At 42.3% G+C, this 14,189-nt stretch overlaps 1 protein-coding gene and 1 pseudogene across 1 annotated transcript; one reads left to right on the forward strand and one right to left on the reverse strand.

Annotated features, from left to right (window-relative positions):
• The first annotated feature begins 323 nt into the window (after positions 1-323).
• Positions 324-5,662, forward strand: LOC115641953 (olfactory receptor 52R1-like). Its single transcript, XM_030545297.1, has 2 exons — positions 324-351; positions 4,722-5,662. Exons 1-2 carry the CDS (start codon positions 324-326, stop codon positions 5,660-5,662), a joined length of 969 nt encoding a protein of 322 aa, XP_030401157.1.
• Positions 5,663-12,736: 7,074 nt separating this feature from the next.
• LOC115641987 lies at positions 12,737-13,684 on the reverse strand (annotated as a pseudogene).
• Between the last annotated feature and the right edge of the window lie 505 nt (positions 13,685-14,189).

Genomic DNA, 14,189 nt, shown 5'->3' on the forward strand with positions numbered 1-14,189 from the left:
TAAATCTCATGATGCAAAATTTGTTGCTAATGCTAAACATTATAACAGAAAATTTGGTACTTATAGTAAATCCTAAGAAAATGTGTAACATGTACGATATTTGGGAAAAGGTCTTGGAAATACTTGGAGTAGTAAACAAGAAGCCCTATGGGGAGACCATGGTTACATCAGGGAAGTCAGGAGTGATGGATTCTGTCTGTCATTTTCTGCCTAACTTTGGCTAAATCACATCTCCCCGTGCCTCAGTTTATCTATCTGTATAACAAAGTTATGTTCATAGTGACTTTCCTTTGCTTGGTATTTTGAAGAACCTTCAATGAAAGATGCTGCACAGTCTGATCATAGTTACTGGTGAGATCTACTGATCTGTGATCCCTTACAGCCCACTATACCTTTAGAAGTGTTCAAGTTTCCTCTCAGTCATCTCCTCCAGATCTGTCTCTCTACTATTTACCCAATTATCCTGGGCATTTACAAGATGTTAGCCCCAAAGGAGATCTAGGCATTATCCCTTGTTTTCTTGCTAATCAACTACATTTTTAAAATATACACAAATACACAGAATAGGCAATTCCTCTCTGACTCAGCACAGAGCTCAGAAGTTCTCATCTCCCTTTGGAAAGGTCTCTTAATTACTGTTTTCTCCTAAAGCTGGATAATTAGTAGAGAAGCTGAGACAGGCTTGTCTCCACCCTGTTTTCACTCAAATGCTGCTTCTTCCTTAGAGGCCAAGTAAATCCCACCGGGACTTCACAGAGCTATATTATAAATGGGAAACATCCCTGTGCTGGCTCTTGGCATTGGATATTGCTACAGATGCTGCAGTGAGAAAGGCCTGGGACACGGCTACCTGAGAGGGATTCCTAGCGAGGACACTTCCCATTCAGAATTCACAGGTACTCATCTCTTGCTGAGAAGCTCACCTGCTCAACAAACCCAGTGCAATATGGGAATGATGGGTTAGAGAACAAGTCTGTGGTCCTTTCACTGTGGTCCTTTCACAGCATCACTGATCAAAATGTCACTATTTTCTGTGAACCCCTGCCCAACTCAGCTGATGGCCTCCAGCACCAAAGTGGCTGCATTTCATTGGCACAGGGGATCCTTCAGGATGAAAGGTTTTAAGAGATGTACAGTACAAGGCCATATTCTGAGGCTGGGACACATACTTTGCTGAGACCCCACTGAAGCAAAACACCCTTTGGAATAAGAACTGAGTAAAGACTCAGGAGCCAGCTGTGTGTTAATACACAGACACAGTCACTTCCTCGCTGAACAGTTATAAGAATTTTTCAACATAGGTAAGACATATTTCCTTCAAGCTCCATTTGATAAATTGGCTGAGCTGTTATGCCATAAACTTTCAACAGACAATTCAGCCAGAAGCAGACACCCAGCATGGGAAATATCAGTCTAAATACCTAAAATTTGACAAACTTCCCAGCAATTGAAAATGAAGTCTTCTTATTGATGTGTGTCTTAGTCATTGTAGACTAAGGGCTATCCATAGTTCCACTGTCGTCCTCTTCTTACAATTAGGAAGTTTTTCCTAAAATTTATTTGAAATCTGTTACGGAGGAAGTTTGAAATAATTGCCTCTTGTCCTGCCCTCTGTGGTAAGACAGAACAGCTTTCCTCCACCTCTTTATGGTAGCCTTTCAAGTGTTTGAAGAATGTTATCACATCCTCACTTGATCTCCTCTGTCCCACACTAAACATAACCAGCTCCATCCGCCTTTGGTCATATGGTTTGTATTCCATCCCTTTAGTCATCTTCGTCACTCACCTCTGGATCCTTTCCAGTTTCTATACATCCTTCCATGCACTGGTGGCCATAACTGTACACAGTACTCCAGCTGAGACCAAACCAGTCCTTCATAGAGGAATACTATCACATACCATGACTTTCATGCTATGCCTTTGCTAATACAATCTAATGTTGCATTTGCCTATTTTGAAACAACAACAAAATCCAAACATCAATCTAACCCTGGTGTAGACATGAAGATGTAAACTTAAGAACTCTTCCATCCACCTCGCTACCGCTTCTCGAGGAGGTGGATTATCTATGTTGATGGAAGGAGACCTGTCTTTGGTGTAAGTAATGTCTACACAGAAGCACCAAGGCAGCGCTGCTATAGCATTTTCATTGTAGACAAGTCTTCAGGCAGATTTTGCAATAAAGCATTCAGCCTGGATCTGCCGACATGGAGAGTTGGAGAGTCCACCACTTCCCTTCTCAGTTTATTCCAATGGTTAATCACCCTCAGTGCTGAACATGTGGCCATTATTTCCAGCCGGAATTTGTCCATGTTCAGCTTCCATCCATTTGGCCTTGCTTTGCCTTTCTCCTCTAGATTACACAGCCCATTGCTACCCACAGTTATCTCTCAATTAAAGTATCTGCTTTATCAGGTTTTTTTAATAAGTTAAATAGATGAAACCCTTCAAGTTTCTCATGGTCCGGCTTTTTCTTCAGCCTCCAATTATTTTTGTGGCTCTTTTCAGCTCCCTCTCCAATTTTTCAACATCCTTTTAAAATGCAGACCCCAAAAATGGGTACAATCGGTTTCACCAGTGCCATGTGCAGAGGTAAGATCCTTCCCCTGCTCCATCTCACCACTCCCTGTTTATACATCCAAGGATCATATCAGTCCTTTTGGCCACAGCAGCACACTGAGAGCTCACAATGAGTTGGTTTTAGACAATGACGTCTAAATCCTGTTCAGGATCCTTGCATTGCATAATACAGTGTCCAAGATTGTGGGTCAGGCTTGCATTTCCTGTTACGAGAGGATAAGTTTGCATTTCACTGTACTAAAATTTTTTTTTTCCATGGGACACTCTTACCAATGCTCCAGATCAATCGATGTGCCGTCCCTGTCCTCCGCATTTTCACCCTCTGCCAATCTTTGGGTCATCTGAAAAGTTTTATCTGCAGTGATTTTCTATGTCCTCTCAGATCATTGATGAAAATATTGAATACATTGGTCCTAGAACTGATCCCTGCAGAACCCCACTAGAAACAGCCCCATTCAGTGATAATGACCTGTTAGCAATTGATTTCTCACATCTGTCAGTTCACCGGTTTTATTCCATTTTATGTGTGCACTAAGGATGTTGTAGAATGTTTATTTTATCTCAGTGTTTCCCCCGAATAAATCAAATGCCTCAGGAAAAGCAAAGCTTATTGCATCTGCATGGTTCCCTTGATCAGCAAAATCTGTGCTCTATGAAAGGGTGAAATCAGGTTTATTTGACAAGACCAGGTTTTGCCTAAACCCTGTTGTGAATGGCATTACCTGTACTATAGAATGTTTTTCTTGAACTAATTCCATACCAGCTTTTCCATATTTCCGAACCTTCTCAAATCTTTTTTTTTAACAGTATCTTAATTATTTTAATGCTTTACATGAAAAAAGGAATTTCCCTAAAACTTTTCGAGGATTCCTTTTGTTCTTAATATACTTAATAACCTCCTTTTTGTGATCCTCAGCCCTGCCAATTATGGATTTTCCCCTGATGCCTTCAACATCCCTTCTCAGTTTTCATAACTTCTGATATTTGTTATTGGCTATTTTCCCTTTTCCACATTGATATACATTTATCTTCCCCACCCTAATTACAGCCTTCACTTGGCAAATGGACCAGCTTTTTAGCCAAAGTTTTTCACCTTCTTGACCGAGGAATCCTGACTTTTTTCTCTATCTAATTATCTCCATTAAAAACACTCTCAATTTTCATTCCCATTTTTTGTCTAACTATTTCCTTCCAATCAGTTTTGATGATAGTTTTCCTCAGCTTTGGGGAATTAGAACTTTAGAAGCACTGGGTGTCTATAGAAACTACAGATTTGATGCTCTCTGTCCATTTTAATGTAATCAGATTCATTCCTTATTTTGCTGTCCTCGATCATTTGCCCCCTTGTTTGTCTCTTCTCTAAACAGCCTCAGTCTGTCCACATTCGGCAGCCTCCCCATTCTCAGAGCCCGTCTTGGAAATCCCCTTTTCATTTGCTATATCCTTTATAGAGACTGGCTGACCAAACTTGAACACATGTCCAGAGCTGGTTACTCTCCATTCCATTCCTCAGGCATCCAAACATTGTCTTTGTTTTGGCCGCTGCTGTGAATGACCAGGTGTTTCACTCGAGCTGCTATCAATGATGCTGAGGTCTTTTCTCTAAGTTGTTTTCTAGTTGGGATGTTTCCCCAGCACGTTTTCACAGAGGTTTGGGGTTTTTTCTACTCTCATATTTTAAGCAAACAGATGAAAGGGGAACTCCTTATAGCATGGATTCTCTAGCCTGGCTTTCATTGAATTAAGGAACAATGATTGATAGCCTATATCCACACTCATGTTTCCTGTTGGTCACTCTTAAGGTTTCCCCCACTATGACGTGCAATAATTATTGATGCATAGAGCATCATAACATATTGAATTAGCATAGCAATGTTCAGTTGTTCATAATTCATTTATTTAAATAATGAGAATGTCATTTCTCAGTGTATAAAGAGCAACCAATCTACTTCACCCACAAGAACAGCCCCCAGTAGTGTATGTAGTGTCTCATATTAACATTGTCTCTCCATCCAGGCATTTGTACTTCAGCTATCACCCTGAACCCTGGTCATATACAGGAAGTCAGGGGAACCTACGGTGCATGCAGGTGACACCCTTGTGCCTCAGAGTTGGACACCTTCTCCCCTACTCCATGTCAGATTCCAACACAACCGACTTCACCAACCCCTCCACCTTCATCCTGCTGGGTATTCCTGGCCTGGAGGTGGCCCACATCTGGATCTCCATCCCCTTCTGCACCATATATGCTATAGCCATCCTGGGGAACTTTTTCATCCTGTTCATTGTGAAGTGGGAGTCGAGCCTCCATGAGCCCATGTATTATTTCCTCTGCATGCTGGCTGTCACCGACCTGGTCCTGTCCACAGCCACCATGCCCAAAATGTTGAATATATTCTGGTTCAATTCCAGGGAGATCGATTTCAGTGCCTGCCTCATCCAGATGTACTTCATTCACTGCTTCTCAGCAATGGAGTCTGGGATCTTAGTGGCCTTAGCTTTGGATCGCTACGTGGCCATCTGCCATCCTCTGAGACATTCCACCATCCTGACAAATTCTGTTGTGGCCAAGATCGGCCTGGCCTTGGTTCTGCGCAGCAGCATACTTGCATTACCCTATCCCTTCCTAGTGAGGCGGTGGCCATATTGCAGAACCAACATCATCCCCCACTCTTACTGTGAGCACATAGCAGTGGTGAAGCTGGCCTGCGCTGACACCCGTCTCAGTAGTTACTACGGCCTCTTTATTTTATTCTCTGTGATCGGTCTGGATGTTTTTTTTATCACCTTTTCATATATTCAGATCCTCAAGGTAATCTTCAGCCTCCTCACAAAGGATGCCCAGCTAAAGACTTTTGGGACCTGCGGCTCCCATCTTTGCGCCATCTTGGTTTTTTACATCCCAGATTTCTTCTCTTCCATCACGCATTGGTTTGGACATAATGTGCCCCTGCATGTCCTCATTCTCATGGCTAATGTGTACCTTTTGGTGCCCCCCTTGTTACACCCCATCATCTATGGTGTGAGGACCAAACAGATCCGGGACAGGCTGCTCCAGCTCTTTTCTCATAAAGGAAACTAAAAGTTTCCCCAGGTGATATGGGTCTCAGGCCAAGCTCCGTGTAGAGCTGCCTGGTGATATGGCGCTGGCCCTCATCCCTGAATCACTCACTGGGCAGTCAGAGAGACATTAAATCCTTTCCTGACCAAGCCACTGAATTGTATATAAACTGATTCCCCAGCTTATCATGCTGGACCCCTAGAACCATGACCCTTAGACTGACTCTTCTGCCAAGTCTCTGCACCAGCTGTATCTCTTCCCTGCAAACACCCCACCTTTGTCCCTTGCTCCTCTCTTCCCCTCCCCTTGTTAGTTGCTGGATCATTTTAATCTCCTTTCCATGAACACTCATGTTCTTTTTCTTTTTCTGCTGCCTAAAAACTGAATAGCTTGAATTTTGAAATTTTCTGTTTTCTCTCATCTTGTTGCTTTTCTGTCCCTACTTCCCTTTCTCAAATAAGGAAACATAAAAGGAAAAAAAATGATGACCTATTTGATCTCCAGCCACCAAACTTAAAATCTCTGCATAAGTGTATGAAGTTCAAATTTCACTCAGAACAACAAGGTGTGCATTTCACACTGCTTTTAATGCCACTGTGATGGACTTCGTGAGGATACAATCTGGAACTGGGGCACAGCTGATCCCTCTAGCATATCAGTCTGGACCCCTCCCCTCTCAGGCTATGAGAAGCTTCAGATGCCTACTATATTTTGGGAATTACCGCAGGAACAAACGCATTTGAAATGTAGGTACATGCATAAAAATATGGTGGTCATATTCAACAAACAGTAACTTTTCCATTGACACCTCATATGACATATTTTGTACAAGATTTGTTGCAATTACATAACTGTGGTTAATATGGGAATGCCAGTGTGTTGTTTTGGGGTACAGAGTGTCAAAGCAATATATCTATCAAATGATATCATCTTGTCCAACCAGTGCTCAAAGCAGGACCAACTCTACCTAAATCGTCCCAACCAGGGATTTGTCGAACCAGGACTTAAAAACCTTAAACAATGGAGATTCCACCATTTCCCTAGGTAACCCGTTCAAGTACTTGAACACCTTCCTAGTGAAATAGTTTTTCCTACCTAGACCTCTCCCATTGCAACTTGAGATCGATGCTTCTTGTTCTGTCATCTGTCATCATTGAGACCAGCCAAGCTCTAGCTTCTTTGGAAACCCCCTTCAGGTAATGAAGGCTGCTATGAAATCCTCCCTCACTCTTCTCTTCTATAGACTAAATAAGTTCCCTCAACCTTTCCTCGTAAGTCATGCGTGCGAGCCCCCTAATCATTGTATTGTCCTCCACTGGACTATCTCCAATTTGTCCATATCCTTCCTGTAGTGGGGGGGCCACCAAACTGGATACAATACTAGTTCTTTTTGGAACCTCATTATAGTCTTGTCCATCACAACATCCTGTGGCAAATAGTTCCAGATATTGACTATAAGTTGTCAGAAAAAATACTTCCTTTCATTTGTTTTAACCTGTTTTAAAACTGCTACCTATTATTGGGTGACGCCTAGTTCTTGTGTTATGAGAAGGAGTAAATAACACTTCCTTATTCATTTTGTTTACACCTTTCAGGACTTTATAGACCACTCTCACCCCCCCATCCTTACTCATCTGTTTTCCAAGCTGACAACTCCCAGCCTTTTCATCTCAACTCATATAGAAATTGTTTGATACCCCTAATCATTTCTGTTGCCCTTTCTGTATCTTTTCCAATTCCAATATATCTTTTTTGAGATGGGGCAACCAGATTTGCATGCAGTATTGAATATGTGGGCATAGCATACGTATAGATAGAGGCAATATATTTTCCATCTTATTGTCTATCCCTTTTCTAATGATTCCCAACACTCTGTTAGCTTTTTGGACTGCTGCTGCACATTGAGTGGATGTTTTTGGAGAACTATCCACAATGACTTCAATATCTTTCTTGAACGATAGCAGGTAATGTAGACATCATAATTTTTATGTATAGTTGGAAAGATGTTTTCCAATGTGCATTACTTTGCATTTTGTCGATATTGAATTGTATCTGCCATTTTGCTGCCCAGTCATACAGGTCTGAGAGATCTTTTTGTAGCTCTTCTCAGTGTACCTGGAACTTTACTGTCTTGAATAGTTTTGTATCATCAGCAAATTTTGCCACCTCACTGTTTACTAGGGCTGTCAAGTAATTTTTTTTTCAACATCACCCTGGAGCATTCACTGGGATATGGTCAGAGCCCTCTAAGGTGTCCAAGGGCCAACTCCTGGAGCCCCTGACTCCTCATCCAGTTGGAGTCTATGTCTCTGGTGCAGCCAACACTCTGCTACCACAGTCCCCTGTCTGCCCTTGTGCCTCTGTCCTACTCCAGCTTCATCTGAATCATCCAGCCCCTATGGTTTTAAAGGGCTGGACCGACAACTCCTCTCTCTCTTCCTTTTCTGGGGAGGTTCCATTCCTTCCATGCCCACCCCTTTGCAGAAAAGGTAGAGAAAACTGTTTTTTTATCTAGAAATGCAGTTACTCCCTTCTTCTGTTTAGGAGAGATCTCGTTAGGGCTGATAGCCTTTAATGATCAATTTATATATACACAGATGCCTCCTGCCCTTTAGTACAAAGAGGGTGAGTGAAGAGTAGAGGAAAATCCCAAAGAAATAATTATACAGATTTTTTACACAATCAAATGTGATTTAATAGGATTAAAATTTTGGCCCAATGTGGCAATCAAAAAAAGTGAAGAGAATGTTGGTAACTTTTTTTTTTATAATTGGAGATATACCAATCTCCTGGAACTGGAAGGGACTTTGAAATGTCTTTGAATCCAATCCCCTGCTTTCACTCCCAGGACCAATTTTTGCCCCAGAACCCTAAGTGGCCTCCTCAAGGATTTAACTTACAACTTTGGGTTTAGCAGGCTAATGCTCAAACCACTGAGCTATCCCTCCCCCCCATCTATTCCATCATGTAGAAAGGATAGATAATAAGACAGAAAATATTGTATTGCCTCTATACAGGTCTATGCTATGCCCACATATTGAATCCTGAATGCAGATCTGGTCACCCCATCCCCAAAAAAGATATGTTGGAATTGGAAAAGGTATAGAGAAGGGCAACAATTTATTAGAGGTATTAAATGTATGAGGAGAGGTGAAAAAGATTGGGACATTTCAATTTGGAAAAGAGATGACTCAGGGGAGTATGAGGTATCAGGTATCCCTCCCCACTCTGAACCCAGGGTACAGATGTGGGGACCTGCATGAAAGCCCCCCTAAGCTTATATTTCACCAGCTTAGGTTAAAACGTCCCCAATGCACAAATTCCTTTCCTTGTCCTTGGACAGTATTGCAGCCACTACCAAGTGATTAAACAAACATTCAAGGAGGGGCTACTTGGAGCCCTGCTCCCCCCAAATATCCCTCCAATCCCCTTCACCTCCTTTCTTGAGGGGAGGGTTGAGAATAATATACCAACCAATAGGTTAACAAAGTGAGCACAGACCAAATCTCTGTTTTTAGGACACTGAAAATCAATCAGGTTCTTAAAAGAAGAATTTTATTAAAAAAAGTAAAAGAATCACACCTGCAAAATCAGGATGGAAGATAACTTTACAGGGTAAATAAAAGAATTTTAAACCCAGAGGATTCTTTTCTTTTTTTTTTCTTTTTTTTTTTTTAAATAAAAATCTTCTTTCAAGAACCTGGTTGATTCTGTACCTCTGCACAGGAGGAATAATATGTTACTGCATACATAAAGATGTTACCCTTCTGTCATGGTATAATTCCCCACTCTGAACCTTAGCGTCCAAAAGATGGGGTACCAGCATGAATTCCTTTAAGCTCAATTACCAGCTTAGAACCTGTAGCGCTGCCACCAACCAGGAATTCCAGTGCCTGGTACATTCTGGTCCCCCCAAAACCTTACCCGGGGACCCCCAAGACCCAGACCCTCTGGATCTTAACACAAGGAAAGTAAACCCTTTCCCTCACCTTTGCCTCTCCCAGGCTTCCCCTCCCTGGGTTACCCTGGAAGATCACTGTGTTCAAACTCCTTGAATCTTAAAACAGAGAGGAAAATCGACCTTCCCCCCTCCTTCTCTCTCCCCCTCCCAGACTCTCCCTGAGAGAGAAAGTAATCCTAACACAGAGAGAAATTAGCCTCTCTCTCCCCCTTCCCTCCTTTCTCCCCACGAATACCCTGGTGAATCCAGACCCGGTCCCCTGGGGTCTCACCAGAATAAAAAAACAATCAGGTTCTTAAACAAGAAAAGCTTTTAATTAAAGAAAGAAAAATAATAAAAATTATCTTTGTAAATTTAAGATGGAATATGTTACAGGGTCTCTCAGCTACAGACACTGGGAATACCCTCCCAGCCTAAGTATACAAGTACAAATTAAAATCCTTTCGGCAAAATAAAAATTTGAACTCCTTCCAGCCAAATACACATTTGCAAATAAAGAAAACAAACATAACCTAACTCGCCTTATCTACCTATTACTCATTATTGTGAACTTATAAGAGCCTGTATTGGAGAGATTGGAGAGAAACCTGGTTGCACGTCTGGTCCCTCTGAGCCCCCAGAGTGAACAACAACCAAAAACTAACAGCACACACAAAACTTCCCTCCCTCAAGGTTTGAAAGTATCCTGTCCCCTGATTGGTCCTCTGGTCAGGTGACAGCCAGGCTCACTGATTTTGTTAACCCTTTACAGCCAAAAGAGATATGAAGTACTTCTGTTCTATTAACTCTTACTTATCTGTTTATGACACCTTCCCCTTATATTTATAACAGAGGAAGATCTATAATATCATGACAGGTGTGGGGAAATTGAATAAAGAAATGTTATGTACTCCTTCAAATAACACAAGAACTACTTTATACCCAATGAAATTAATAGGGAGCAGATCTAAAGCAAACAAAAAGAATTATTTATTCACAATCAACCTGTGGAACTCTTGGCCGGAGGAGGTTATGAAGGCCAAAAGGATAACATGGTTAAAGTAAAATTAGTTCATGGAGTATAGGTAAATTTAGTATAGTATTAACCACGATGGCCAGGAATTTTGTCACTAGCCTCTGTTTGCCGGAAGCTGGGAGTGGGTGACAGGGCAAGAATCACTTGATTATTACCTGTTCTGTTCATATACTCTGAAGCACATGACATTGATCATGGTCAGAAGACAGGATCCTGGGCTGGATGGATCATTGTCTTTACCCAGTATAGTCTTCTTATATAGGGCCCATATATATCTGCCCCATACTGTAACCTACTCTCCTCCCAAAGCTGAGATAGAAACCAGGAAGCTTGATGGGGTCTCTCTCTCCACAGAGTTAGTAACAAAGTAAGAATGTACTGTGACATTGCACTCCATATGTTTTATGGAAATATGCTTATGAAAGTGAATATGATGTAATTGGAATATGCTTTATGGAAAAGGTCTCTTGTAAGGTATCATAACAAAGGTTATAACCTACTTAAAATTTTCATCCTATTGGTATGTATCATTTTTGTATCTGAAGCTAGAAATATGAAGTATAACTCTGAGGTCCTATTATTCTCTTGCAAATTGGAGGCCATTAATGATGGTTTAGAATCTTGATGGCTCCCATTGACCCAGACAATTGGTTGTAAATGGCTTATTTATTTGCAAACTTTCCTGTGTATGTGTGGGCCAGCCCAGGAAAAATGTAGACTAGGGGGTCTTATAGTGACATGTGACCATGTCACATGATACTGGAATCAGTCTTAATCCTTTTACTTTTTCATTGATGAGGCAAGGGTGGGGATGAGCACAAACAAAAGATTCCCATCTTGTGCCAAAGCTATAAAAGGGGGGTGGAGCAGGACGAAGGAGGCACCAGTCATGAGAAAACACCTGGTTACCATTGGAGATGTCTGCTGGATCTAACAGAGACTGTACCAGGGGAAAGGAATGGTCCCAGAATAGGAAGAAGGCTGGTCTGTTAAGGAAAATTATTGGAATATCTTTGAGGGTAAGATATTTCCTCTAGTCAGTTTCTTAATGTATTAGATTTAGATTTGCCTGTTTTTGCTTTTTTTTGCTTTTTTGACTTACTTTCTTCTGTCTCTTATTACTTGAAACCACTTAAATACTACCTTTTACTTAATAAAATCACTTCTGTATATTAATAAACCCAGAGTAAGTGATTAATACCTGGGGGAACAAACAGCTATGCATATCTCTCTATCAGTGTTATAGAGGGCGGACAATTTATGAATTTATCCTGTATAAGCATTATACAGAGTGAAACAGATTTATTCAGGGTTTGGATCCCATTGGAAGCTGGGTGTTTGGGTGCTGGAAACAGGTAACTTGTTGAGCTGTTCCCAGTTAAGTCTGCAGCTTTGGGGGTGTAGTCCAGGCCCTGGGTCTGTGTTGCAGCAGGCTGGCGTGTCTGGTTCAACAAGACAGGGTTCTGCAAATCCCAAACTGCCAGGGAAGACTGGCTCAGAGGTAATTTCAGCACATCAGGTGACAGTTTCAGGAGGATCTCTGTGACTGATCCCGTCACATATATATTAACATTTTAATCCTGAATGGTGTCCCCTATGTGACTTCCCACAAGAAGTCACTAAATGTTTGTATTAGAGCTGAGTGGCTCTATATTTACTTTTATTTCTTTTATATAGGAATTAAATACTTTTCTACTGACACAAAACTAGATGGTTAAAGTGGCAACACCTACAAAATTGGAAATGGCTCCCGTACATCTGGGAGTGGGGAGAGTGGAGGTGAAAACAACACAGTGACTGACAAGGGGAGGGGAAGAGAGAAGAGAGCAACTGAAGTGGGGCCTTTGTGGGGAAGAGGCACAGCAGGGAAGGAGCCTTGGTGGAAGAGCCAGGGCAAGGGGTGGTTGCAGAGGTCCAGGTTCCAGCAATTAAAAAGGGGAAAACCAGTGAATTATATATACATGGGCTGATTCCCCAGATTGCCATGATGGCACAGCACAATAAGTTCATAAAAGGATTTCATGTTTCTCTCACTGTCCAGGAATTGATTCAGGAAAGAGGGCCCAGCACCATATTACCAGCCATCTCTGCACAGAGCCTGAGTACCAAGATAAAAAATTTAGGTCCCTTTACGAGTAAAGGGCTTGAGCAGCCTGTCCCGGATCTGTTTTGTCCTCACCCCATAGATGATGGGGTGAAGCAAGGGGGGCACCAGAAGGTACACATTGGCAATGAGAACAAGGACATGTAGGGGCACTTTGTGGTCAAACCGGTGTGTGAGAGAGGAGAAGAATTCTGGAAGGTAGAAAGATAATATACAACAAAGGTGGGAAACGCAGGTCCCAAAAATTTTCAGCCGGGAGTCCTTTGTTGGGAGGCTGAATATGGTCCTGAGGATTTGGATATAGGACACGGTGATTAAAGGCACATCCAGACCAATCACAGAGAATACCACAAAGAAGCCATAGTAACTACTGACGTGGGTATCGGTGCAGGCCAGCTTTGCCACAGCAATCTGATCACAGTAGGAGTGGGGGATGATGTTGGTTCTGCAATATGGCCACCACCTCACTAGGAACGGATAAGGCAATGCAAGTATGCTGCCTCACAGCAGCACAGCCAGGCCAATCTTGGCCACAACAAAATTTGTGAGGGTGGTGGAATGTCTCAGGGGATCACAGATGGCCACGTAGCGATCCAAAGCCAACGCCACCAAGATCCCAGACTCTATTGCTGAGAAGCAGTGAATGAAGTACATCTGGGTGAGCCAGGCACTGAAATTGATCTCTCTGGAATTGAACCAGAAGTTACTCAGCATTTTGGGCACAGTGGCCATGGACAGGACCAGGTCAGTGATGGTCAGCATGCAGAGGAAATAGTACATGGGGACATGGAGGCTCGGCTCCATACTCACAATGAACAGGATGGTGCAGTTCCCCAAGATGGCTATGATGTACATGGTGCAGAAGGGGATGGAGATCCAGACATGGGCAGCCTCCAGGCCAGGAATGCCCTGCAGAATGAAGGTGGAGGGGTTGGTGAAGTTGGTTGTGTTGGAATCTAACATGGAGTAGGGGAGAAGGTGTCCAACTCTAAGGCAGAATGGTGTCTCCTGCATATACCATATGTTCCCCTGATTTCCTGTACGTGCCCAGGGTCTAAGGTGATGGTCACAGTTCAAATGCCTGAATGGAGATACAATATTAGTATAAGACTCTACATGCACTACTGGAGGCTGTTTTCATGGATGAAGCAGGCTGGCTGCTCTTCACACACTGAGAAATGACATTTTCATAATTCAGGGAAATGAATTATGAACAACTGTCCCTTCTAATGCCAAGTCAATATTTTATAATACTCCGTGCATCAATAATTCCTACATGTCAGGGTGGCGGAACCTTAAGAGGCAGCAGCGGGAAACACAAGTGTGGATACTGGTTATCCATCATTGTTCCTTAATGTAATGAAACCCCGGCTAGAAAATTCACGTTGTAGGGAGCTACACATTTATCTGATTTCTCAAAATCTGAAAGTGGAAACAAATCCAAACCTTTTAAAGACATGTGCCAAGG

The sequence above is a fragment of the Gopherus evgoodei genome, unplaced genomic scaffold, assembly GCF_007399415.2.
Source record: "Gopherus evgoodei ecotype Sinaloan lineage unplaced genomic scaffold, rGopEvg1_v1.p scaffold_36_arrow_ctg1, whole genome shotgun sequence".
In the NCBI taxonomy this organism is placed as follows: Eukaryota; Metazoa; Chordata; order Testudines; family Testudinidae; genus Gopherus; species Gopherus evgoodei.

Bases quoted from the DNA above. Each gene is read 5' to 3' on its own strand.
- LOC115641953 (XM_030545297.1), top strand. From the start codon at position 324: ATGCTGCACAGTCTGATCATAGTTACTG. The intron at 352-4,721 runs GTGAGATCTACT...ACTCCATGTCAG, and splicing joins CAGTCTGATCATAGTTACTG to ATTCCAACACAACCGACTTC.